The following is a 26,644-nucleotide window of genomic DNA, read 5'->3' on the forward strand; positions in this document are numbered from 1 at the left end:
AGTCTCGTAATCTGGTGAACTGGGTTCGATTCCCTGCTCCTCCACATGCAGCTGCTGGGTGACCTTCGGCCAGTCACACTTCTTTGAAGTCTCTCAGCCCCACTCACCTCACAGAGTGTTTGTTGTGGGGGAGGAAGGGAAAGGAGACTGTTAACCGCTTTGAGACTCCTTAAAGGGAGTGAAAGGTGGGATATCAAATCCAAACTCCTCCTCCTCTTCTTCTTCTTCTTCTTCTTCTAACACAGTGTGAAGTCTTTTTGTTCTGATGCTGGCAGGGGTGAGTGCTTCTGAATACCAGTTGCAGGAACCTGCAGGAGGGGAGAGCGGACCTAGGCTCTAATCCTGCTCACATGCTTCCCAGAATAGGAGGCTCTTGAAAGCGGCATCCGGGAGCTCCAGAACTCGCACAAGGGCTTACCGCCCAGTGCCCCCACCTCCTCCTTCTTTCAAACTCGGGGGTGATTTATGGGCAACCGCGGGCGAGGCAGCATCTTCCCACCCCCTGGGAAGAAGAGGGAGGCTGATATACTCCCCATAATCAGCCTCTAATTACCTCGTGCGAGCTGGCCATCTTCCAAGGCGCCCCTAGCGCCGCCCCCCCCCTCCCGGTATAGGAAAGTTTTTAATATTTAATGCTGTATTGTTTTTAACACTCGATTGGGAGCTACCCAGAGTGGCTGGGGAAATTCAGCTAGAGGGGTGGGGTAAAATAATAAATTTTTTATTATTATTATTCCTTGACATCTGAAGGGAGGGTGTTCCACAGGGTGGGTGCCACTACTGAGAAGGCCCTCTGCCTGGTTCCCTGTAACTTTGCTTCTCACAGTGATGAAAATGCCAGAAGCCCTCGGAGCTGGACCTCAGTGTCCGGGTAGAATGATGGGGGTGGAGATGCTCCTTCAGGTATACTGGACCGAAGCCGTTTAGGGCTTTAAAGGTCAGCACCAACACTTTGACGTACTGGGAGCCAATGTAGGTCTTTTTCCTGCTTATCCTGGTAGGCATTCCCTTTTGCATTTGTCCTCACCTTCTAATATGTTGATTCTGTGGTTGAGGACATGCGTGTCAACTGCTATGTGAACACCTTGTTTTTCCACACCCACAAAATCCCTGCTCAAAAAGTGTGCAAACACATACTGTCAGGCAAGTGTAGATTTGCTTGTGTGGTTTCCTGGTTTTGTGCAAATCTGAAGGAATGAAAGAAGACGAAACGCGCTCCATTCAGGAGCACACTAGAAAGTTACACGCACAGCCAGAAAAGAACAATGCATTTGAGCTCATGCGCATGGCAAGGAAAGCAGCAGAAAGCGACAATTGATCCACCCACCCCAAAACGGTATTGCCATGCAGTGGCGTAGCGTGGGTTGTCAGCACCCGGGGCAAGGCAAGTAATTTGCGCCCCCTAACCCGGGGCAAGGCAAGTAATTTGCGCCCCCCCTGCTGCACTGTCCCTCCCCCAGATAGTCCCTCGCTCTCTTTCCGCACCGTACCGCACACCTGGCACCCCCCCCCCAGTGGGCGGCAACCCCGCGGTTCAGATCGGATTCACACAGCCAGCACTGCAGTGAGAGAGAGTGAGTGAGCCAGGTAGGGGCAGAGAGCTGCGAGTGCGAGCGCCCCCCCCCCCAAGATGTTGCGCCCGGTGGGGCCAGCCCCCCCTGCACCCCCCACGCTACGCCACTGTTGCCATGCCAAATGGCCCAGCTTCCCCCAACGTATTGGATTATCACTGTATCAGGTAAGCCAGACTTTACAGGGGGGATTTGAAGGGCTAACGTTATGTGGACGATGCAAATTAAATGGGGAAACATGCAGCAAACTCTAGGGTTGCCAAGTCCTCAGTGGACCACTGGCCTGATGCAACAGGTTCATCTTAGATGGGCAGGGATTTCTTCTTGCAGTAAGGGGAGTGGTAAGAAAAAGCAGCAAGAACAGATAAGGGGAATTTGATCTAACACCAGCAAAGGGGGCTGTTTCTGCTGAAATTCTAGACACACATGCATCTGATGCAGAAACTGACACCTGCCCCACATGCATGAGACCCTCAGATTTGTTTGTGAGGCTGCATCTACAGCTATATCCCTGGGAATCACACCAGTGGCGTAGCGTGGGTTGTCAGCACCCGGGGCAAGGCAAGTAATTTGCGCCCCCTAACCCGGGGCAAGGCAAGTAATTTGCACCCCCTCCCCCCGCTGCACTGTCCCTCCCCCAGATAGTCCCTCGCTCTCTCTCCGCACCGCACGCCTGGCACCCTCCCCTCCACAGTGGGCGGCGACCCGGCGGCTCGGATCAGATTCACACAGCCAGCACTGCCGTGAGAGAGAGTGAGCCAGGTAGGGGCAGAGAGCTGCGAGTGCGAGCGCCCCCCCCCCAGATGTTGCGCCCGGTGCGGCCGGCCCCCCCTGCACCCCCCACGCTACGCCACTGAATCACACCCCTCTTCTTGTGGCACATGCAGTTCCACAGAACCAGCAAAATAAACCAGCTCCCACCAAATCGTTGTGCTAGCTGGAGCTAGAACAAGTCCCATTACCACAATGGGGCTTTCTCCCCTCCCCAGATTGGCTTGGGGTATGTGGGAGAACCCATAGAATAGCAAGCAGGGGCAGGGGCAGGAGGAAAAACAAGATTATTCCACCTGGCAAACAGAAACACCTTAGCTGATGGAACAATTGTAATAGTGCACCATTGAATTCCACCCCATGAAAATACCTTCGCAAGCAAACTCTCCAGCTGGGTGTGTGGAATAAATTCACTGTGAAAGATGCCCTCCAAGCTCCTGAAAAGGGAACTGGGCTGAAAAGCAGGGTTAAAAACAACTTGCCAATTAAGCAGTATTGTAGGCCATATGCATGGAAGACAATCTTACTTGGCTACCAGTGATCGCCAAAGAAGAAGAATATAAGCAAATATAATCCTTCGCTTTCATGAATAAGAGAGACAATGCGGCTTACTTAAAATCAGCTTTAATAAATTTGTATCCTTTCTATAAAATAGATTTTTTTTTGTACAGAAAGAAAGTCTATATACAGTACATTTTTAGCATTTTGAATTAAAAAAAAACCCCAACCAAACAGAATGGCTGACAGGAAGTGGATCGGAGCCAAAATAGTTTAGGAGTCAATGAATTGGCACAAAATCACCGGGAAATTAAGTGGGAAAAGGATAACGCAATTTGTCAATGAAGGCACTTAGGCAACAAAATGATTACCGTGCAAGGCAGAGTTAAGTGCGATTCAGTCCATTTGTTTCACTGGATTTGAAAGCACCACCCTTCGTTGGACATGCGGCCAATGCCAAAGCAAAAAAGGTCAAGATATTCTGAAACAGAACGACGTAATCAGGAACTGACACAGTTGGGCCTGAAAAACCAAGATGGCAGATGGGCATAGCTGTCAACTCACAGAATTGAAAATAAGGGACCAGCAGCCTTGAAAATAAGGGATCAGCAGCCAAAATAAAGAATTTTGCTATTGTAAAGAGTTACATACATTGGTAGAATTGACAGATGCTGTCAATCCGGCATGAGGCAGTTGCGGCTGCGCCCTTCTGCGTCCCTCCCCATCCCCTCCTCTTCCTCCTCCCTCAGGCCGCCTCCTCAGCCTCTGCAACCGCCTCCGGGCTCGCGGACGGTGTGGGCGAGAGTCTCTCTCCCTCCCCCCCCCCTCGGGCAGGGAAGGGCCGATGGAACTCCTCGCGCCAGGACGACGGCGCCAGTGCGTGCTCTCTCGCGCGGCGGAGGACCCCCAGCCGCTGCTTCCCTCCTGAGCCGGGCGAGCATTAAACCCGGGAAATTTAAGGGACATCATCAATAAGGGACAGCAGCGGTACACGGCTCTGGGATAAGGGAGTTTCCCACCAAATAAGGGACGGTTGACAGCTATGCAGATGGGAGTTATATAAGCTGTTTGAAAAGTTTGCCATGGAGTAGTTGTAACCAGTTGGGGAGGAGATCAATCGTAGCTTCCAGCCACCTCACTGTCTATTTCTCCTCACTGCAAAAGCCGAGGGAACAGTCTAACACTGAGCTTACCACACCGCAGGCAGCTAAAGCTGACTGCCTCTCTGTGTGATAGGTTTTTAGAAGAGGCTCTCCCAGGTGCTTCCTGATCACCCAATTTAACCCAGAGAACGGCACACAGACCTGGAAAATGCTGTTTACTGAGAAGTTGCATAGCCCGCGAAAGAACATCCGCTGAACCCTAAAGGAAAGGACACTTGTTTTGCCGTGGCCTATAAAATGCAGCAATATATCTGGCGGGAGGACATCACAAATATCAGCCAAACGTCCTTTTCGCTGGGTTGGACGCGACGAGGCCCAAGCCAAAGGGAAGTGGGGTGGCTTCTCGGGAAGATGTCTGCAGGGTTGGAAGGCAAGATGGGCAGCAAAACACCAGCATGGAGGGAAACGTTGGCACTGGCACAGAATCAACGTGTGGGGAAGCACTGGCACTGCAGCAGTGGAACGCCCGCCCAGCCTGGCACACGAGCGCTTGCACGCTGGGCAGAACACATCGTGTGATGTGTGGGGCAAGTCAGCAGCCCTTGGGATGAACAGGACATCTTGGTTGGCTACAACCCCAAATGGGTGGACCAGAAGGAAGGGCAACATGTTAAAATGGCTGCCTTCATTTAAAAGGTGGGCTCTAAAATAAGATGGCCAGTAAAGGAGGAGGCGGAGGAGAATGTCTTCTCAATATGGCACCATTTAAGAAATCAATATGGCCGACATGAGGCAAGAGTGGCAAGGCCCAAAAGGCTGAAATGTGTTCAAAATGCACTGGAAAGGAAAGCAAGGGACGGGATATGTTAAAGTGCTCTTGAGACAGGCCTGGGGCCTAAAAGCCAGGAAGCAATATACTGTAGCAAGAGATGATGTGGACCAGTAACACCAAATTTTCTTCTACTTGGCCTTCTCATTCTTGTTCTTCTTGTTGAGGATATTCATGAGAGACTTGGACATGTAATACGGCTTGCTCTGGGAGCCGTCATTCCGCTCCAGGTCTTCCACTGCAGGGGAAAAGGAAAGTATTAGCAAACGAATGGTTAATCTGTGGAGAGGGGAGCCCCTCCAGGCATCGCTGAACTACAACTCCCATTATACCTGGCCATGGACCATGCCGGCTGGGGCTTATGGGAGCAGGAGTCCAGCAACACCTGCAGAGCCCCAGGTGTGCAGTAGAGTATAATTAGGGCAAGAAGAATTACTCACAGAAACAGAGGAACAGCGTGTCGACACACATATTGTAGACGCTGAAGAAACCTTGGGCTATGAAGTAGGCGCCTACCACAACAGTCTGAAGCAGAGAGAGAGAGAGAGAAGGGGGGGAAACATGGCATGAGGTGAGATGGTCAAGACTTCCGGCACTGGAATCAGATGTTTTGGATCACAACTCCCATCAGCCTCATCCAAGATGGCCACGGTGGATGTGGACGATGGGAGTTGAAGTCCAAATCTGCTTGAGGGCACTGGGTTGCCAAAGGCTAGTTCACAATATTCTCGCCCACCATATTTTGAAAGCTCCCAGTTTGTTGGGGACAACTCATATTCTTTCTTTAACGGTTTCTGCTATTGTTTTGCGAAGCGACACAAGAAGCTTCTAAGTTGACTAACTTGTAGCCCTTCAGAATTGGCTGAGCTACAACTCCCATTACCTTTGGCCGTTGGCCATGCTGGATGTCAGCAAGATCCAGAAGGCCACAGGTTAGCCTCTCCTCAGGCCATTTGTCCAACAAATCATTTCCTGAGCCAAGGATCCTCCTTGAGACAACCAAGATTCTTCACTCCCAGCAATTCCTTGCAGTTTTCTGTCAGCAACTTTGGTGTGTGTGTTTTCGGAGGGGGTCTGTACTACTTTTTAGCTAAACTAACACAAATCTGTGCATCTTAGCCGCCATATTGGATTGGAATGGTGCAGAATTGCCTTAAAATGGGCCAGGAAAAAGAGAGAGAGAGAGATTGAGAGAGAAAAGGTGACGGCCCAAGAAATGGGCACAGTTACACATACCAGGATGGGCAGCCAATAATAGTTGAGGACAGGAGATTTGAACTCGGGTTTATCGATGGGGATTCGCCCAGTGAAGAAGAAGAAGGACAGAATGCCAACTCCGCCAACTACCAAGAGCTTCCCAAAAAACAGCAGCAGGTCCGTGACTTTATCCAGGACTACAACTCTGCAGGGGTAGAAAGGGGAGGTTCGAACCAGGAATGTCCACCTTCATCCCTGCCTCTCCTTCGCCCCTGCGGACCCCACCCTCTCGCCCCATTACCTGGCAGCATTGCGCATCAGTAGCATGAAGGCATTTTTGGCCGACACACAGAAATTCTTTCCATAAATGGCAATCTGAGGAGGGGAAGGGTTTGAAAGAGACAAAGGAAGTAAGCTCAGTCTTTTGCAAGGATATAGACATTCCCCTCCCTCAACAACACCACACCCCCTGCCCCCAAGTTTTTCTTGGGATTAAGATGCCCATATAGAACCACACACCCCAACCTAGACAGCCTACGGGGTTCCACAATCCACACTCCACCACTGATTCCCAATCAATTATTATTTTGCTAGAGGAAAGAGCCTGGGGGTTCAGGGAGCAGAAACACAACTCTCATAAACATTGCAACATCTCCCTGATGTACTGTATGTTTCTTTTTAAAATATATATATATAGGTAAAGGTAAAGGTAAAGGTACCCCTGCCCGTACGGGCCAGTCTTGACAGACTCTAGGGTTGTGCGCCCATCTCACTCAAAGAGGCCAAGGGCCAGCGCTGTCCGAAGACACTTCCGGGTCACGTGGCCACTCTGGCGAGCCAGAGCCGCACACGGAAACGCCGTTTACCTTCCCGCTAGTAAGCGGTCCCTATTTATCTACTTGCACCCAGGGGTGCTTTCGAACTGCTAGGTTGGCAGGCGCTGGGACCGAACAGCGGGAGCGCACCCCGCCGCGGGGATTCGAACCGCCGACCTTTCGATCGGCAAGCCCTAGGCACTGAGGCTTTAACCCACAGCGCCACCCGCGTCCCTATATATATATATATATATATATATTAATTTTTACGTAAAATTTCCAAACAACATACAACATATTTTCTTATCTTATTCAGTGTTTTGGACTTCCATCAACCACACCTGAAGATTTTTCAATCTTTATCACTTAATCTGCATTTCATTCATTTCACTATTACTTTTAATAATCCTTCACTAATAATTCTCTTCATATTTTTCTCTGCAATATTTCACATAGTCCGATGTACTGTATGTTTCAGTGGGTATTAACTGTAAGTCGCTTTGGGAGCTGATCTTGCCTGAGAAGTGGTTTGGAAATAAATAATCAGTGTTAACCATGGAGGCTTTGAAAACCCAACTGTACTTTCCAAACCATGGTTTCCAAGGTGACCTGGTTTGTTTTAACCACAGTGCCACCGCTGTTGTGCAGATGCCTGAGGATCGTCTTCCAAAGCAACTACTCTATTCTGAACTTAAAAATGGAAAACATAATGCTGGTGGTCAACAAAAGAGGCTCTCTCAAGGCAAAGTTTTAAAAATGTAGTATAAAAACTGTCACTGGCAATGCCCATCAACTTTGGGGGCCCCGTCCCCTTCAAATATTTTATTGGGGGGACCGAAGAACCCTCAGCCCCGATGAGTTGGCTCCTATGCAAGCCGTAGTTTTGAGGGGGGCACTGTTTGCCGTGTTTGCGCAGGGGTCCTGCAAACAGAAGAAAATCTCTGCTGTTGTTGTTGTTTAGTCGTTTAGTCGTGTCCGACTCTTCGTGACCCCATGGACCAGAGCACACCAGGCACTCCTGTCTTCCACTGCCTCCCAGTTTGGTCAAACTCATGCTGGTAGCTTCGAGAACACCGTCCAACCATCTTGTCCTCTATCGTCCCCTTCTCCTTGTGCCCTCCATCTTTCCCAACATCAGGGTCTTTTCCAGGGAGTCTTCTCTTCTCATGAGGTGGCCAAAGTACTGGAGCCTCAGCTTCACGATCTGTCCTTCCAGTGAGCACTCAGGGCCGATTTCCTTCAGAATGGAGAGGTTTGATCTTCTTGCAGTCCATGGGACTCTCAAGAATCTCCTCCAGCACCATAATTCAAAAGCATCAATTCTTCATCGATCAGCCTTCTTTATGGTCCAGCTCTCACTTCCATACATCACTACTGGGAAAACCATAGCTTTAACTATACGGACCTTTGTCAGCAAGGTGATGTCTCTGCTTTTTAAGAAGATCTCTGCTAGGTGAGGCCAAAGGCCTATCTTACCCAGAATCCTGTTCCCACAGTGGTCAGCTGGATGACTCTTGGTAAGCAGCCCACAAGCAGGACCTGAGTGCTGTGGGAGCAGGTGCAGCCCCGGTTTCCCACCCCCAGACGCATCACAGTGGCTCTTAAGCCACTTCTCTCGCCTCCTGTTCCCCCACGGGTGTCCCCATCTGTTTCCCTCCCAACCGCCACCATTAAGACCCCTGATCTCCTAGGTGGCCCACCTGTAAGGCTTACCATGATGTAGGCGTTTCTGTTGAGGAACTTGACAAACTTCTCCAGACACCAAAAGCAACACTTCATGCAGCAAAGTAGGCACTTGGCAAGCTTGTTACCGGAACCTACAAACGCCACAGGAGAATTAGGTAGCCGGGGCTTCAAAAGGACATGATCCCATTGGCTCTTCCCAGTTTAGTGGGGTAGGAGGGCTGAAAATAACATCAATGTATTTCACATCTGGGGACGCGGGTGGCGCTGTGGGTTAAAGCCTCAGTGCCTAGGGTTTGCCGATTGAAAGGTCGGCGGTTCGAATCCCCGCGGCGGGGTGCGCTCCCGCTGTTCGGTCCCAGCACCTGCCAACCTAGCAGTTCGAAAGCACCCCTGGGTGCAAGTAGATAAATAGGGACCGCTTACTAGCGGGAAGGTAAATGGCGTTCATGTGCGGCTCTGGCTCGCCAGAGCAGCGATGTCACGCTGGCCACGTGACCCGGAAGTGTCTTCGGACAGCGCTGGCTCCCGGCCTCTTTGAGTGAGAAGGGCGCACAACCCTAGAGTCTGTCAAGACTGGCCCATACGGGCAGGGGTACCTTTACCTTTATTTCACATCTGGCAACCAATGTGCCCCTTTGCTTTCAGATAGTACATAGGTAGGAGAGTCTAAAGAAGCCCGGAACTCAAATTTTCATGGCCCTCTAGCATCTTTGTCTTGGTGGAAGCCGCCCAGAGTGGCTGGGGAAACCCAGCCAGATGGGCGGGGTACAAATAATAAATTATTATATTATTATATTATTATCTACGGTGTCTCATTTACCAGAAGTCACATATTTAGCCTTAACTCTGGAAGTGCATACAGGGGTACCTCGGGTTAAGAACTTAATTCGTTCCAGAGGTCTGCTCTTAACCTGAAACTGTTCTTAACCTGAGGTATCACTTTAGCTAATGGGGCCTCCTGCTGCTGGAGCACAATTTCTGTTCTCATCCTGAAGCAAAGTTCTTAACCCGAGGTACTCTTTCTGGGTTAGCCGAGTCTGTAACCTGAAGCGTCTGTAACCTGAAGTACCACTGTACTCTCAACCTAACTAAACCTCCTAAGTTGAATATCACTGTATTTGAAATTTGCTGGTTTTTTGCATTCTTGTACTTCTGTATTAAAATTACTGTTACACATTAAGGAAATGAATATTTTGTTTTTAATTATTTATTATTATTTTGTGGTCATGGTTTTTTTGGGGGGAGGGCATCATACTGATGTATGTTTTGTTCTAGGAGGTTTCGTTTGGTCAAAATCGAGTACAGTGGTACCTCGGGTTACAGACGCTTCAGGTTACAGGCGCTTCAGGTTACAGACTCCGCTAACCCAGAAATAGTACCTCAGGTTAAGAACTTTGCTTCAGGGTGAGAACAGAAATTGCGCAGTGGCAGCAGGAGGCCCCATTAGTTAAAGTGGTACCTCAGGTTAAGAACAGTTTCGGGTTAAGAACGGACCTCTAGAACAAATTAAGTTCTTAACCCGAGGTAACACTGTATACAATTCCAGAGTTAATGCTAGATACGTGACTTCTGGCAAATGAGCCGTCCTAGCCACTAGAGGGCCGTGAAAATGTGTCCCAGGCTTTTTATATTCGTCTATCCACATACTATCTGAAACCCAAAGGGGCACATTGCTTTCCGGAAGTGGTTCCCCCACCCGCACCCCCCCTCTCCTACTCCACTAGTTAACAAAGCAGTAATTTGAATTACCTGAAGAGTCTGAAAATCTTCAAAGATTCCTGCATTGAAGGGGGGTTGGACTAGATGACCGTTGGGGTCCCTTCCCACTCTACAATTCAATAATTCTATGAAGCTGCCACACTCTGCCTAATTTTAGGGCCAGCAACATAAGAGACCAGCTCTGAAACCCTTTCAGATTGTGAAAGACTTTAGTGCTAGCCTACTTCCAGGGACAGTGGGCATCCTGACTCTGGTTATTCTGACCATTACTGGCATTTATTCCTGCTCTTCTTGCCTGGTTTATTCATCACTTGCCTTTTAACTTGTGGTCCATATATTCCAGCACGATGCGGATCAGTTGGACAATTGTGAGGATGAGGGAACCAAAAGCAAGAGATCCTATATGGTATCTGCGGAGAGAGAGGAGAGGTCCTGTAAGGTGGAGCTGCCTTTCGAAACGTTCTGGATTAAGAAAAGGAACCCCGGACTTTGACACCATTCCTAATTAAGGCTGAGGTTGCTGCTCTTGTCCAAGGTCTACGTTTTCATGGACAGTGGTATCTTGGCTCTCAAATGCCTTGGTACTCAAACAACTTGGAACTCAAACACTGCAAGCCCAGAAGTACGTACTTTGGTTTGCGAACCTTTTTCGGAAGCTGAACGTGCTCCGTTTTGAGTGTTACGCTGAGATCTGTCTGTTTTTGCTATTTATTTTGCATTTTTGTTTTGGCGGCTCTTTTTTGTTTTGTTTTTGTGGCTGTGTGGAACCCAGTTCAGCTACTAATTGATTGATTGTGTGACTGCAGTACATTGTTTATTGCTTTCATTTTATGGATCGATGGTCTCCTTAGATAGTAAAATTCATGTTAAATGGCTGTTTTAGGGGTTGTTTTTTTAAAGTCTGGGACGGATTCATCCGTTTTGCATTACTTTCTAGGGGAAAGCGTGCCTTGGTTTTGGAACGCTTTGGTTTTGGAACGGCTTAAGTTTGAGAACCAAGGTACCACTGTATTGCATCTCCCAAAACAAACAATGCCAGCTACTCTAAATAGAGGAGGGATGAGCAAATATTTCCGGCTAGTCCAGGGGGTTGCATTCTCTTCCAGGGGCCACATTCCAAAAGTGGGCAGGGCCAGAGGGAAAAGAGGGCGGAGCAATGAATATAAATGTTCCCTTTGTCTGGTAGGCTAGTTTCAACACTCACTCAATCCTCTCTACACAGGCAAGCTTTATATAGAGTTCAAGGCAGTGGCGTAGCGTGGGGGTGCAGGGGGGGGCCGGCCGCACCGGGAGCAACATCTGGGGGGGGGGCGCGCTCGCACTCGCAGCTCTCTGCCCCTACCTGGCTCACTCACTCTCTCTCACTGCAGTGCTGGCTGTGCGAATCTGATCCGAGCCGCCGGGTCGCCGCCCACTGTGGAGGGGAGGGTGCCAGGCGTGCGGTGCGGAGAGAGAGCGAGGGACTATCTGGGGGAGGGACAGTGCAGGAGGGGGGGCGCGAATTACTTGCCTTGCCCCGTTTGGGGGGCGCAAATTACTTGCCTTGCCCCGGGTGCTGACAACCCACGCTACGCCACTGGTTCAAGGACACATTCCAAAGCAGGGGAAATCACTCAATGAGGGTGTGCGCAGCAGGGCCAGTTAGGCTATGGCCTGGAGCAAGTCCCATAGCCCAGGCAGAGAGGCCTGGAGGGCCTGAGAGGTTCTCCACCCCAGTTTGAGACGTCAAGTGTCTGCACTGAGTAGCAGCAGATCCTGAGAATGTCAGACAGGGTATCTCCCAGCCGTTCCTTGAGATATTGGGGAAGCCACCCAGAGCGGCTAGGGCATTGCAGTCAGATGGGCCGAGATGGCAAAACTGACTGGAAAACTCGGAAACCAAGAGGATAAAAGCTTTATAAAAGAACAAGGGAAATTTAGAAGTTATTTAGGAGACCACTGTAAGCAGATGGAAACAATTAGCAGGATTTTGTAGTTTAACAATTACCATAGGTAATATGGTTTGATATAAAAATTTGGAGAATGAAAGAATATGCAGTATTAAATGTTTATAATGGGACTTCATGGAGGGGATGGGGGGGAAGTCCTGGGATTTGGAGGAATCTCTGTGTATGGATATACTTTTTGATTCTCTGTTTATAACTTTGTATTTGTAAAACTAATAGAAATGATTTCCAAAAATTATTATTATTATTATTATTATTCCTGTGAACTGCCCTGAGACCTGCAGGTATAGATCCATATACAAATTTAATTAATAATAGTACAGTGGTACCTCAGGTTAAGTACTTAATTGGTTCCGGAGTTCCGTACTTAACCTGAAACTGTTCTTAACCTGAAGCACCACTTTAGCTAATGGGGCCTCCTGCTGCCGCCGCGCTGCCGGAGCACAATTTCTGTTCTCATCCTGAAGCAAAGTTCTTAACCTGAGGTAATATTTCTGGGTTAGCAGAGCCTGTAACCTGAAGCGTATGTTACCTGAAGCATATGTAACCCGAGGTACCACTGTAATAATAAACAAACAAACAAATACAGTTTCTGACAACCACCCCTATGTAAATGAGTGATGGCCGGGTGGTTCCTTCGCCCTCCAGTTGGCAGGCAACACTACAGCCATGTGTGAGCCTACCAATAGTAGAAGGGCCATAGCTCAATGGTGAGCTTCTGCTTTGTAGGCAGAAGGTCTCAGGTTCAATCCCCAACATCTCCCACTAGGGCCGGGAGAGACCTCTTCCCATAAACCCTGGAGAGCTGCTGCCACTCTGTGTAATAATAATAATAATTTTATTATTTATACCCTGCCCATCTGGCTTGGCTTCATCAGCCACTCTGGGCGGCTTCCAACAAAATATTAAAATACTGTAATACATCAAACACTAAAAGCTTCCCTAAACAGGGCTGCCTTCAGATGTCTTCTAAAAGTCTGGCAGTTGTTGTTCTCTTTGACATCTGGTTTGAGGGCGTTCCACAGGGTGGGTGCCACTACTGAGAAGGCCCTCTGCCTGGTTCCCTGTAATTTGGCTTCTCACAGCGAGGGAACCGCCAGAAGGCCCTCGGTGCTGGATCTCAGTGTCTGGGCTGAACGATGGGGGTGGAGACGCTCCTTCAGGTATACTGGGCCGAGGCCGTTTAGGGCTTTAAAGGTCAGCACCAACACTTTGAATTGTGCTCGGAAACGTACTGGGAGCCAATGTAGGTCTTTCAAGACCGGTGTTATATGGTCTTGGCGGCCGCTCCCAGTCACCAGTCTGGCTGCCGCATTCTGGATTAGTTGTAGTTTCCGGGTCACCTTCAAAGGTAGCCCCACAGAGAGCACATTACAGTAGTCCAAGCGGGAGATAACCAGAGCAGGCACCACTCTGGCAATACAGTCCGCGGGCAGGTAGGGTCTCAGCCTGTGTACCAGATGGAGCTGGTAAACAGCTGCCCTAGGCACGGATTTGACCGGTGCCTCCATGGACAGCTGTGAGTCCAAAATGACTCCCAGGCTGCGCACCTGGTCCTTCAGGGGCACAGTTACCCCATTCAGGACCAGGGAATCCTCCACACCTGCCCTCCTCCTGTCCACCCAAAAACAGTACTTCTGTCTTGTCAGGATTCAACCTCAATCTGTTAGCCGTCATCCAGACAACACTGAGCTAGATGGACTCAACGCTTTGACTCTGTTGAAGGCCGCTTCCTATGTTCCAGTTCCCAAGGGAGACGCTGGCACAATGCAAGGCCGGCAGCAGGGCAAGGACCAGATCCTCTGCTTCCCTGCCTGCTGCCGGGCGCATGGGAATCCCCACACAAGATGCGCACCGTAACGTCCGGACGAAGGCGTTGCACACGGCGCAGTCCGGGATATCCTGGGGCTTATTGAAGGCCCAGTAGTAAGAGGCAAAGGCCCCCGCCAGCACACACTGCCCCAGGGCAATGACGAAGTTCGTGCACCAGAGGAGGCCCACAAAGTTGTAGATCTGAAGGTTGAAGAGGTTGCGCTGGAAGAGCCCTTGGTCGTTGTACTTGAAGAAGATGCAATCCACCAGGCAGGGCCAGTAGGTGGAGGCGTTGAATGTCTGGAGGAAGAAAGCAGGGAACGGTGCTCTGAATACCAGGGCATGGAAATGGCTGGTCGCAAAAAGGAGAGCCAAGCAGAGCCCCACAAGTTGCTCCACAGCCAAACAGGATCCATTTTGAACCCTGGCAGAAATATAAAATCCAGGGTCGTACAGGAGATGGTGTACTGGACTTGGAGCAGGGAGAGACTTCTGAGGAGAACTTCCAGCCTTCTGAGGAGAACTTCCAGCCAGTCCTTTTCTGACTCACCTCGCTTTAATAACTTACCTCACACTCCCCCCCCTCCTTACCTCTCTTCCTCTCTCTCCCCCTAACTTATTTCACTATTCTCTGCTGAACTTACCTCACAGCCTATTGTACGAGTAAGATACCACCACAAAATTAATAGGAAGTACAGAACTGCCACCCCCAGAATTGAAGATACACGTTTAAATACAGTGCCGGGGAGCACGATTTGATTTATTTACTCAGGCTTTTGGAGGAACTTGAGATATCAGTGTGCACAGTACCATCCACATGTGTATATGTTGCACGATTTCAACTTTATGCAGCTGAAGGCTAGCCAGTTGAAACTGCACATGTTTATGAGAAGAAGAAGAGTTTGGATTTGATATTCCGCCTTTCACTCCCTTTAAGGAGTCTCAAAGCGGCTAACATTCTCCTTTCCCTTCCTCCCCCACAACAAACACTCTGTGAGGTGAGTGGGGCTGAGAGACTTCAGAGAAGTGTGACTGGCCCAAGGTCACCCAGCAGCTGCATGTGGAGGAGCGGAGACGCGAACCCGGTTCCCCAGATTACGAGACTACCGCTCTTAACCACTACACCACACTGGAGCACAATCCAGCGGATCTGGCACAAAAAGAGCTTTTAAGCCCTCTCAGGGGTTCGATTCTGGGATGCTCCACGCAAGATCTTGCAGGGCTGTCCGAGTTCCCAAAAGATCTTATGTGAGGATCTCTAAGTATCCAGCACCGGTGTGGTTTGCCCCCTCCAAGCAAGACAAATAACTTAGAAGAAGATATTTTTGTACCATGTCATTTGGGTTCTGGGTTTCATTTTCCGTTGCCTATGAAGCCCAAATGGCCACAATTGTCCCCATTAAAAACCTAAGCGGGGATGAGACACCAACGCAGCCCAGAATTGGAGGGGTAGTCAGGGGCCAGGATGGATATATCTGCTAATTTTGATCCTCTCAGTATCTCTGTTTTCCAATCTTGCATTCAGTTTGCCACATTCTGTAGCGGTTCATGGGTTTAAAAATTTTTCTTTAAAAACGCTCATGAAAATTCGTCTGCATTTTAATGCAAATTTCTCCTAATAAGCCCATTTTTGTATTCAGTTTTGAATAATGTAATTTTGCAAGCAATTTTCCCTAACCTAATGCACTTTTTTGCAGATTACTTTCCATAATACTGTATTGGCCCAAATATAAGCTGCACCTGCAAATAAGCCGCACCTTTAAAATTCAAGGGGGAGAGGGGAGGGGAAAAAAGACATTACCCAAATATAAGTTGCTCCCTTAAAGTTGTGTTACAGGCTGAAAATCGCTGCGGTTGGTAGAATTGGAACTCCGAGCCAAATTAAGCCTTTGATCTTACAAGCCCGCAAAAATGACCGTACAATCCCCAAAATCTCAAATTGCTATTCAATTGCTACAATTCCGCAGGCACTCAAGCTCGCAAATCGGCAATAAAACATTTTCTTGTTCCAATTTACCGTATGTCTGTTTCAGCAGCAATATCATAAAAGTCAGTTTTTGTAAGGTCACGAATATAAGCCGTACTTTAATTTTTCATGGTCAGAATTTGGGGGGGGAAGTTAGGCTTATATTCGGGACAATACGGTAACTTCATTTTTATGCACACCTTCCCCTAATACACCGTATTTTTTGCTCTATAAGACGCACCAGACGACAAGACGCACCTAGTTTTTGGAGGAGGAAAACAAGAAAAAAATATTCTGAATCCCAGAAGCCAGAACAGCAAGAGGGATCGCTGCGCAGTGAAAGCAGCAATCCCTCTTGCTGTTCTGGCTTCTGGGATAGCTGCGCAGCCTGCATTCGCTCCATAAGACGCACACACATTTCCCCTTACTTTTTAGGAGGGAAAAAGTGAGTCTTGTAGAGCAAAAAATACAGCTTGTATTTTTGTAAACATTAGTTGGTTGACAAAATTCAGAAAAGTGCAAATTTCCAAGGATAGATGTGCTTTGCTCCACATACTGTTTCAGAAAGTGGAAATGACTTTAAATGTGTACCAAATCAAATTGATCCCCCATCCCCTCTAGTCAGAGAGGTAGATCTGGGAACCAAGATCCTTCAGCTACGTTTGTGACTCACCATTGGGCTGCAGCTCTCGTTCCCAGAGATCCCTATGCAGTCTGGGGAACTATCGTTTTTGGGAGCGATGCGATAGAGGGGCGCTCCAGAGGTGGCGAGATATCTGAAGGTGGGGAGTAGTCAAGGAAAGAAGATATAAAAAGAAAAAGGAATAACGGGGGCCTCCCCAAGCCCCAGACCACCCTCACGTTTTGCCATCTTCAGTGCGGAAGACCTTGGTGTTATGTACTGAAGTTCTCACCCTGGGCCAGCAGGGGGATACTTTAGATATTTAGACAGTTTTCACTCAGGTCCGCATATGCAAATAAGGAACTGAAAGTAACGTTCAGTGATTGGATAGTTACAGAAAGTTGTTACTGTTGCTTTGCAGTTGAGCTTTATATAAGCAGGTTGGCTGAACCCTTCAGTTCAGTTCTGTTCTGGGCCTGTGAATAAACAAGAGCTGTTTGAAGAATCGCTGTGTCGTCTGATATGTTCACCCACAACTTAACACTTGTGGTACATGGAACACAGAAATTTCCCTACTGGGAACAAAAAACTGAAGAGAGGGAAGCAGTGAAGAGTTGAATTTGAATATTAATTGACTTTTCTAAAGCTTGCTGAGAATTTTGTGATTCAAAATTGGAAGCTGAGGTTCTTACCTGAGGATAGGAGGGTTTCAGGATGTTGTTGCCTTGTTTTTACTAGGTGTTAGGATATAAAATCTCTGAAGCTGTCACCAGGAACTGCTACGTTCCGCCATTATACACTAGGTATCAAACGCCAAGTAGTACAGTGGTACCTTGGGTTACATACGCTTCAGGTTACATACGCTTCAGGTTACAGACTCCACTAACCCAGAAATTGTACCTCAGGTTAAGAACTTTGCTTCAGGATGAGAACAGAAATCGCAGCGGGAGGCCCCATTAGCTAAAGTTGTGCTTCAGGTTAAGAATAGTTTCAGCTTAAGAACAGACGTCTGGAACGAATTAAATACTTAACCCGAGGTACCACTGTATTACATATCTGCTATGACTTCCTGTCAAACGCCAGCCTAGTATTAAAATACAAAGTTGTTCTCTTCATTCATATACTCGTTCTATGGCTGTGTACACGCTATAGCGTTTAAGCACACTCAAAGCACATTCTTTCCCTCAAAGGATTCTGGGCCTTGTAGTTTACCTCTCACAGAGTTACAACTCCCAGCAACCCTTAACAAACTACAGTGGCCAGAATTCTTTGAGGGGAGTAAACATGCTTCGAATGTGATTCAAAAGGCATTGTGTGTAGGCAGCTTATTACTAGTTTCCCTTCCTCCCAATAATGGCATAATCCTGGTAGCAATTCAACAGGAACCACAAGGGTAAAGCCATTAAAAACAAAATGTCGCAGTGCACTGCTTCTATTTAGGGTTCAAGCCTCACCATTTCATTATCTTTGCCCCAATAGCCAGTCAACTTTCCATGGCTGTAGAACATACTCAGTCGCTGTCCCCACCAACCAACACCCCACTTTTTAGGGCACAGCCCCCAAAGATGTGTGTTTAGGAGTGCCATGCAAGATTGCGGGCCCCCCCAAAAAAGTGCTTTTCCCAGGGTGAAATCGCATTGCAAAATCACAGCAACCAAAATGGAAGTTGTTCTCTCACAATTAAAAACAAAACAAGATGTCCGGGTTTCAAGATATGAAGTAACAAGTCTTCCCTTAATAAAGGATACAGAGCAGTAACACCCCAGTAGGCCACACATATCAGCAGCAAGACGAAGGTCACCAATGGGTAGAAAAGAGAACTCATCATGTACCCAATGGCTCTGCAGGAGAGAACAAGAGAGACCCTGTAAACCCAGCTTTTCAGCTTCAGTCAAATTTCATAGAAACACCATCAGAGCACTCCTGACATATGGTTGTCAAGCCTCTGCTTAAAGACCTCCAAAGAAGGAGACTCCACCACACTCCTTGGCAGCAAATTCCCCTGTCGAACAGCTCTTACTGTCAGGAAGTTCTTCCTAATGTTGAGGTGGAATCTTCTTTCTTGTAGTTTGGATCCATTGCTCCGTGTCCGCTTCTCTGGAGCAGCAGAAAACAACCTTTCTCCCTCCTCTATGTGACATCCTTTTATATATTTGAACATGGCTATCATATCACCCCTTAACCTCCTCTTCTCCAGGCTAAACATGCCCAGCTCCCTTAGCCGTTCCTCATAAGGCATCATTTCCAGGCCTTTGACCATTTTGGTTGCCCTCCTCTGGACACGTTCCAGTTTGTCAGTGTCCTTCTTGAACTGTGGTGCCCAGAACTGGACACAGTACTCCAGGTGAGGTCTGACCAGAGCAGAATACAGTGGCACTATTACTTCCCTTGATCTAGATGCTATGCTAAATTTGTCTGTAGTACAGTTCTCCAGAGACACTTCAAACCAGTTAAAACCCATAATATAGCCTTTGCACCATCTTTGCTTCTACAATTTTGCAATGTTTCCCCTCTACTGTTCCCAATCTTCTTTTTAGGAGCCCAAGCAAACACGGGTCTTCCCTTTAATTAGCTTAAAGTAATTAAAGAACTTATTTATGTGTGCTACAACAGCGGTAGGGACACGGGTGGCGCTGTGGGTTAAACCACAGAGCCTAGGGCTTGCCGATCAGAAGGTCGGTGGTTCAAATCCCTGCGACGGGGTGAGCTCCCGTTGCTCGGTCCCTGCTCCTGCCAACTGAGCAGTTCGAAAGCACGTCAAAATGCAAGTAGATAAATAGGTACCACTCTGGCGGGAAGGTAAATGGTGTTTCCGTGCGCTGCTCTGGTTTGCCAGAAGCAGCTTAGTTATGCTGGCCACATGACCCGGAAGCTGTATGCAGGCTCCCTCGGCCAGTAAAGCGAGATGAGTGCCACAACCCCAGAGTCGGCCACAACTGGACCTAATGGTCAGGGGTCCCTTTACCTTTTTACAACAGCGGCAAGAGTCTTGTTAGCAATAGGATGGAAGAATCAGGAAATCCCAACAAAAGAACAATGGCAAGAGAAATTGATGAGCTCTGCGGAATTGGCTAAATTGACATACAAACTGTGTGAAAAGGACAACAGTGACTTCAAGGAAGAATGGGAACTTTTTACAAATTACTTAAAAAGACAACAAAATGATCTGGACTCCTTGGCAGGTTTTGAATAAACATCCACAAATTTATTAGTTGAACACATGATAGATAAAGCAAGGATATGTACAATTTTATAATATGCGGAGAATAATATGTGCAAAGAAATCAGAGAGGGGAGCTCAGGGAAGTCCTGGGGGGGTGTGTGGAAGAGTGAAAATAATGTAACTGATTATGTGGATTGATATTTTGTTATTATGAAATTGTTTAATAAAAATACTTTATTAAAAAAAATAGTTGCATGCAGCAGAATTAAATAAAGTCTCTTTAGCAGACAGTTCAAGAAATGACCACATTAAATGGGCTTCAATGCACTTTAGCACTATGCAATTATCTCCAGTGCACTTCAAAGATTTCTTAAAAACCCCAGAGAGACCCTGGCTGTCGAGGAGCTTTTCGTGAAGGACGTGCAAAGGGAAAAACAAGCAGAGCTAACATAAGCTTCCTTCAGGAAGACTACAACTCCCATCATCCCTAGCTAGTAGGACCGGTGGTCAGGGATGATGGGAACTGAAGTCCCCAGACAGCTGGAGACTCAAATTTGGGAAACCCTGCCCTAGTTCACGTCTTTTTGGGGGGTGAAGGCAACACTCCTCATTTATTTTTCTGACACAAGATTCAGGGGATTGGAGGGAAGTCAGTTTGTTGTTGTTGTTTTATTTTTGTTATTTTTGGAAAATTAATAAAATATTATTAAAAGAGAGAGAGAGAACTAAGCTGTTTGAAAACCAAGCTACGAACGTATAGAGAATTGGGCTGGGGCAGTCTGGGCAGGGGAAACTTTGAGGTTAAAGGGCAGTTCAGTGGAGGCAGTGAAGCACAGGGAGGAAAGAAGGGGATACCCACTTTGTGGCTACAGTGAAATTAAGAGGAAGGGGCTTGCTTTCCCTCTCTCAGTGGAAACAGAAGTGGGTGGAGCAAAAAACACCTATTTTACCCGTGCCCAGAAAACTACTTCCTCTCGTGTGCCTCTCTCTCCATATCCTCCGTCCAGGCAAAAAAAAAAGAGGTGCTACCAGAGCTGAAGGACACATTCCAGCCAGGCAAAAACTCTCAAGAATGGTGTAAAGCAGGGCTGGCGAGGGGTGTGGTCGAGGGAAAGGGGTGTGTGGCTTGGGAAGAGGGTCCCAAGGGCCGGATAGAGGTCTGCATTTGGCCCCCGGGACCGAGGCTCCGCACGCGCTGGCTTTACAGACACTCCCTTACCTGCTGGCTTCCTTGATGAGAGCGATGGCGATCAGGATCTGCTTGCGTAGGAACAAGAGGGTGAGGAGCATGATGCCTTCCACCACGCAGAGGATGATCACTGGAGGCGAGAGAAGGAGATTCGCACCTGGGCCACTCTCGTAACCAAGCTTTGGGAACTTGGGGTTTTTGAGACCATCTTCCAACACCCGTTTTCCTGCCCGCTCCCCTCCGCCCAGACTTACTGGCGGCTAGCCACGTCTCCTTGACGCTGCGGTAGGCGCCTATGTCGGTGGTGAAGCCAATGTTCTTGATGGTGGCTCCTTTCTGGTCGAGCTCACGGTACTCCATATAGCAGTGGTAGATCCCTGGAAAGCAAAAGAGGCCGAGATCGATAGAGCGTTAGTTTCTGTTCTTATCACTGAGCAGCTGCTTGGAGTCACAGGACTCTGTTTACATTCCAGAGACCTTCCAGTCTCACGGGAAAGGAGACGGGATGTGACATTAGTGGTTTCCTGTTTCCTTTGTTCAGTTGCTCTCTGCTTTCATAGAGAGAGGATGTCTTTTCTGACTGCGTAGCTTAGAAATAAACTCTTTACAATGTAGCCCAAACCTCTCGTCTCTTCCCTGTGCTGGGAACCCTGCTGGACAGAATGTGCTTAAGGCCTTATCAAAGGCTCAGGTCATTAAACACGTCGGAGGCGATTTCAAAGGCTCGGCTCGGAGGAAGATGAGGCCTTATCGGCTTGGCCGAATGGAGTTCCGACATTTTTATCCCTTGGATCCCGATGCCTTGCGAGTCGAACGTTTCGGCAAACCCAGAAATGAGTGTTCCGGTTTGAAAACATTCTTTGGAACCCAAACATCCAATGGGGCTTCCACAGCTTCTGATTGGCTGCAGGAGCTTCCAATCAGAAGCCACGCTTTGGTTTCCAAACGTATTGGAAACCGAACGGACTTCAGGAATGGATTCCGTTCAACTTCTGAGATACGACTGTATATGGGAGAGATGAGGTTTTTGTTGTTGCTCAGACCAAGGGCTTTAATTCGCCCTGGGAATTTGGACTTCCCACCTTCCATAAAAAAGATTTCTCTCAGGTAAAAGATCTCGGCTTCTGGATGCTCCCCAACTCGTCCCTTGCTCTCCATTTGTGTGGAGGAGATCGGAAACAAACAAATTCATGTGGGATAAAGAAAGAGCCACGCAACACACATGACAGGAAGGCCGGCAACATCAACCCTGCCATGTGTGAATAATAATTATAATAACAATAATTTTATTATTTACACCCCGCCCATCTGGCCAGGTTGCCCCAGCCACTCTGAATGGCTGCCAACACAAATAAAAACATAATACAGTGGTACCTCGGGTTAAGAACTTAACTCGTTCTGGAGGTCTGTTCTTAACCTGAAACTGTTCTTAACCTGAAGCACCACTAATTAGCTAATGGGGCCTCCTACTGCTGCTGCGCCGCTGCACGATTTCTGTTCTCATCCAGAAGCAAAGTTCTTAACCTGAGGTAATATTTCTGGGTTAGCAGAGTCTGTAACCTGAAGCGTATGTAACCCGAGGTACCACTGTAAAACATATCATTATGTTATATTGTAAAAATAAATAAATATAAATATAAATATAAATATAAGTATAAATATAAATAATATAAATATAAATATAAATAATATAAATATAAATATAAATATAAATCCCATGCAGATGACCGCAGGGCCTGGTGACAGAGTCAGGTGGCCAGAGGAGGAATGACCCCCAGGAGGAGAGCAGAGAGAAGAAACGGCCTGGTGCATCTGCAACAGCACAACCGGACGCCTTCATCTGCCCCAGCTACAATGAAACATGTCTCTCCCATATCAGTCTCTACAGCCACATCAGCCTCTGCAATCTTCCAACGGTTTGACTTCACTTCCAAAGGCGCACTCCTCCATGGTCTCCCAAGACAGATGGATGTGAGCAACACCATGCACTTAAAGCACATTCAGTGCACATTTAAATTATGTGGCGTCCCCCAAAGAATCCTGGGAGCTGTAGTTTGTTAAGGACGCTTGGGAACTATTGCTCTGTGAGGGGGAAACTGCACCTCCCAGGATTCCGTGGGGAAAGTCAGGGAGATGTAGGCCCGTGGCCTTCTTCGCTTTGGCCCCTCCACTTTGGCCAATCCCCACCACGTTACTCACCGTAGGCTGCGGCGGCCAGCACCCCTACAATGATGATCCACACCAGAACCCCAGCGATGCAACGTAGCAGCAGCAAGAATATCAGGCTCAGCACCAAGGCAATCAGCAGCCCTCTGGAGGGAAGGAAGACAAGGTAAGAGAGAGTCAGAGCATAGAGGTGATTTCCCCGCGTCTGCTGAAAAATGCACTCACCCAGCCAACCCCAAATCTTTTTTAAATTTTTTTTAAAAAGTTTTTATTGTTAAAGTAATTCAGCATTAATACACACATATTGCGAATATACAAGCATACAAACATACATTTCATACAATCCTTAAATATAAATATATATATATATATATATATATATATTCAAACATACCCACATTCAGTCCCACAGATAATTCCTTTTCCCATCACCACCCACCACCCCTCACCCCACCTTTGTGTTAGACTTCCAATCTGCTCAATGGCAATTTATTTCCACTTCTATTACTTTCTTTCACACACCTTTAACCTAATTTCATGCTTCTTTTTCTATTACACATTGTTATCCATCTTATTTAGTATTTCAGTATTTAAAACGGAACTTGTTTATTCTAATAGGAGTTCTGATTTTTCAATATGGTTTTGCAAGTATCCTTTAAACACAATTTAAGCAGAGGCTTGACAACCATATGTCAGGAGTGCTCTGATGGTGTTTCCTGCTTGGCAGGGGGTTGGACTCGATGGCCCTTGTGGTCTCTTCCAACTCTATGATTCTATGATTCTATGCTGTATGCAGTACAGTGGTACCTCAGGTTAAGTACTTAATTCGTTCTGGAGGTCTGTTCTTCACCTGAAATTGTTCTTAACCTGAAGCACCACTTTAGCTAATGGGGCCTCCCGCTGCCGCCACGTGATTTCTGTTCTCATCCTGAAGCAAAGTTCTTAACCTGAAGCAATATTTCTGGGTTAGCAGAGTCTGTAACCTAAAGTGTATGTAACCTGAAGCGTATGTAACCCAAGGTACCACTGTAATGCACAAATCATGGCTGGCCTCTCCTCCACAAAGCTACTCCCTCTCAACTTGTTCTGCCACTTACATCAAGATCCAGTACCACGACCGTGTGAAATCCTCAAAGATCTTCAGTCCAAGGTTCTTGGCACCCAGAGCCTGCAACAACTGTCTGAAGAGACAAGGGACCAAAAAGGTAGCTATGAGAAAGTGGGGGACCCAGGAGGTCGAATGCCAAAACTAGAAGAGGAGCCAGAAAACAAACTTTGAGGGCAAAGGTGGTCTTGGCACTAAGGGGGTGAAAATGGGACTGTCTAGGAAAGGCATGGCCAAACTTGGCCCTCCAGCTGTTTTGGGACTACAATTCCCATCATCCCTGACCACTGGTCCTGTTAGCTAGGGATGATGGGAGTTGTAGTCCCAAAACAGCTGGAGGGCCAAGTTTGGCCATGCCTAGTCTAGGGCATTTGTAATTAGGAAGCAGCCTTACGCCAGTGCTATACGTTTCCTAGCATAATACAAAGTGTTGGTGCTGACTTTCAAAGCCCTAAACGACCTCGACCCAGTATACCTGAAGGAGGGTCTCCACCTCCAACATTCAGCCTGGACACTGAGGTCCAGCGCCGAAGGCCTTTTGGCGGTTCCCTCATTGCGAGAAGTGAGGTTACAGGGAACCAGGCAGAGGGCCTTCTTGGTGGTGGCGCCCGCCCTGTGGAACTCCCTCCCAGCAGATGTTAAGGAAATAAACAACAATCTGACTTTAAATTGCAGCCCTGTTTAGGGAAGTTTTTAATGTTTGATGTTTTGCCATGTTTTCAATATTCTGTTGGGAACCGCTCAGAGTGACTGGGGAAACCCAGTCAGATGGGTGCGGTATAAATAAATATATATATATATATCTATATATATTATTATTATTATTATTATTATTATTATTATTATTAATATCAGGCTCCCAGAAGAGGCTATCAGGAGCTCAGCCTACACTCGAGTAGGACCCTGGTAGAGACACATGCCCGACTGGCATGTTCTCTCCCTCCTGGTCTTTCGTTCGGGAGCTTCAAAAGCTTTCTTCTGCCCGAACATCACAGCGACCGATGCCAACAGACACCGGCACACTTAGGGATCCGCAGAGTTTGCGCACCTTGCGTGACAGACCTCAGCAACTCAGCATTTTGGCTAATCTACTTTATTTACATGTAAACACACACGGAGCGCTGCAACATGGCTCCCTCTCTCTCTAGCATCAGACAGCAAAGAGAAAAGAATAAAGGACAATAGTCCCACTTCACGGAACACAGTAACACAAACATCCTGTCTCCGTCACTTCCCACTCTGCGGAGTCAAAACATAAACCATCATGTGATAGACAAAAATCCCATGACTGCAATCACGGAGCAGGAATTCTAACAGAGGCCACCATCTTGGATGGCTTCCAAAGAGGATTGGACAAATTCGTGGAAGATTTAGCTAGCCATGGCTACTAGGCATGATTGCTAGGCTCTGCCTCTGTGGTCAAAGGCAGCAATGGTTCTGAAACCCAGTTGCTAGAAACAATGGGAGGGCTCTGGGGCTCTCTAGTTTCCCATAGGCTTCTGTTTGGCCACTGTGAGAACAGGGTGATGGACTAGACAGCCACTGGCCCCTGATCCAACAGACCCTTATTACACTGTGTTCATCTGACCCACTGCTGTCAGCTCTGACTGGCAGAGGGTTCCCTGGGCCACAGGCCGAGAGAGGTATTCCACATTCTCCCGCTGCCTCATCCTATTTTTAACTGGAAATGCCAGCGACTGAAGGATGTTCTGTGGCATGTGCCACAGAGCCCCTTCAAAATCACTGCACCCCAATACCCAATTTATTTAAAATAATTTTTATTAATAATTTCAATATAAAAAATTATCATATCATCTTCATTATTCACCCCCAATTTTTCCCCTCCCCCTCCCCCAAAAAGAACACCCCTCCCTCTCCCCCAAGACTTTCCTCAGTTCCTCTCTCTCTGATTTTTCAGCCTATGTTGTTCTCTGCATATTGTAAAATTGTAAAGATCCTTAAATTGTCTATCTATGATATTAACAGTCAATAAATTTGTGTATGTTTATTCAAAACCTGCCAAGGAGTCCAGTTCGTTTTGTCATTTTTTTAAGTAGTTTGTAAAAAGTTCCCATTCTTCTTTAAAGTCACAGTTGTCCTTGTCTCGCGGTTTGTATGTCAATTTCGCCAGCTGTGCATAATCCATCAATTTCTCTTGCCATTGTTCTTTTGTTGGGGTTTCCTCATTCTTCCATCCTTGTGCTATTAAGACTCTTGCCACCGTTGTGGCATACATAAATAATTTTTTAATTTTCCTTGGCAGGTCTTTTCCTACAATCCCTAACAAAAATCCCGATACCCAGTTTAACCACGAATTCACTGAAGTTCACCCAGGGAGTCAAAGGACTTACTCTGTGCCATTCTTGATAGTGTCCAGAGTTTTATTTTTATCCATCCCGCCCACATTGAAGGATTCAGCCTGAGAGATGTTAAAAGTAGGGAAGCAACGGCTCAGTACTGTAAAAAGAAATAGACGCAGATTAGGG

General features: G+C 47.4%; 1 protein-coding gene across 2 annotated transcripts in view; it reads right to left on the minus strand.

Moving 5' to 3' along the window:
- Positions 1–2,950: 2,950 nt before the first annotated feature.
- SLC44A4 (solute carrier family 44 member 4) overlaps positions 2,951–26,644 on the minus strand; it is a 58,476-nt gene continuing 34,782 nt past the window's right edge. The window contains exons 8-22 of one of the 2 annotated variants that reach the window (XR_014507548.1): positions 26,510–26,615; positions 24,151–24,234; positions 23,087–23,199; positions 21,142–21,264; positions 20,918–21,017; positions 18,284–18,376; positions 16,587–16,689; positions 13,991–14,247; positions 10,505–10,599; positions 8,498–8,601; positions 6,271–6,344; positions 6,009–6,174; positions 5,213–5,297; positions 3,632–5,010; positions 2,951–3,539 (exon numbers count right to left, since the gene is read on the minus strand). Coding sequence is in view for 1 of the 2 variants with exons in the window: in XM_083425236.1 (XP_083281362.1) it covers positions 4,904–5,010; positions 5,213–5,297; positions 6,009–6,174; positions 6,271–6,344; positions 8,498–8,601; positions 10,505–10,599; positions 13,991–14,247; positions 16,587–16,689; positions 18,284–18,376; positions 20,918–21,017; positions 21,142–21,264; positions 23,087–23,199; positions 24,151–24,234; positions 26,510–26,615 (1,610 nt within the window). In the remaining variant the exon portion in view is untranslated. Of the gene's footprint in view, positions 5,011–5,212; positions 5,298–6,008; positions 6,175–6,270; positions 6,345–8,497; positions 8,602–10,504; positions 10,600–13,990; positions 14,248–16,586; positions 16,690–18,283; positions 18,377–20,917; positions 21,018–21,141; positions 21,265–23,086; positions 23,200–24,150; positions 24,235–26,509; positions 26,616–26,644 lie in introns of both variants that reach the window. The other variant, XM_083425236.1, reaches the window with a different exon arrangement.

The sequence above is a fragment of the Podarcis tiliguerta genome (assembly GCF_965153285.1).
Source record: "Podarcis tiliguerta genome assembly, chromosome: 2".
In the NCBI taxonomy this organism is placed as follows: domain Eukaryota; kingdom Metazoa; phylum Chordata; class Lepidosauria; order Squamata; family Lacertidae; genus Podarcis; species Podarcis tiliguerta.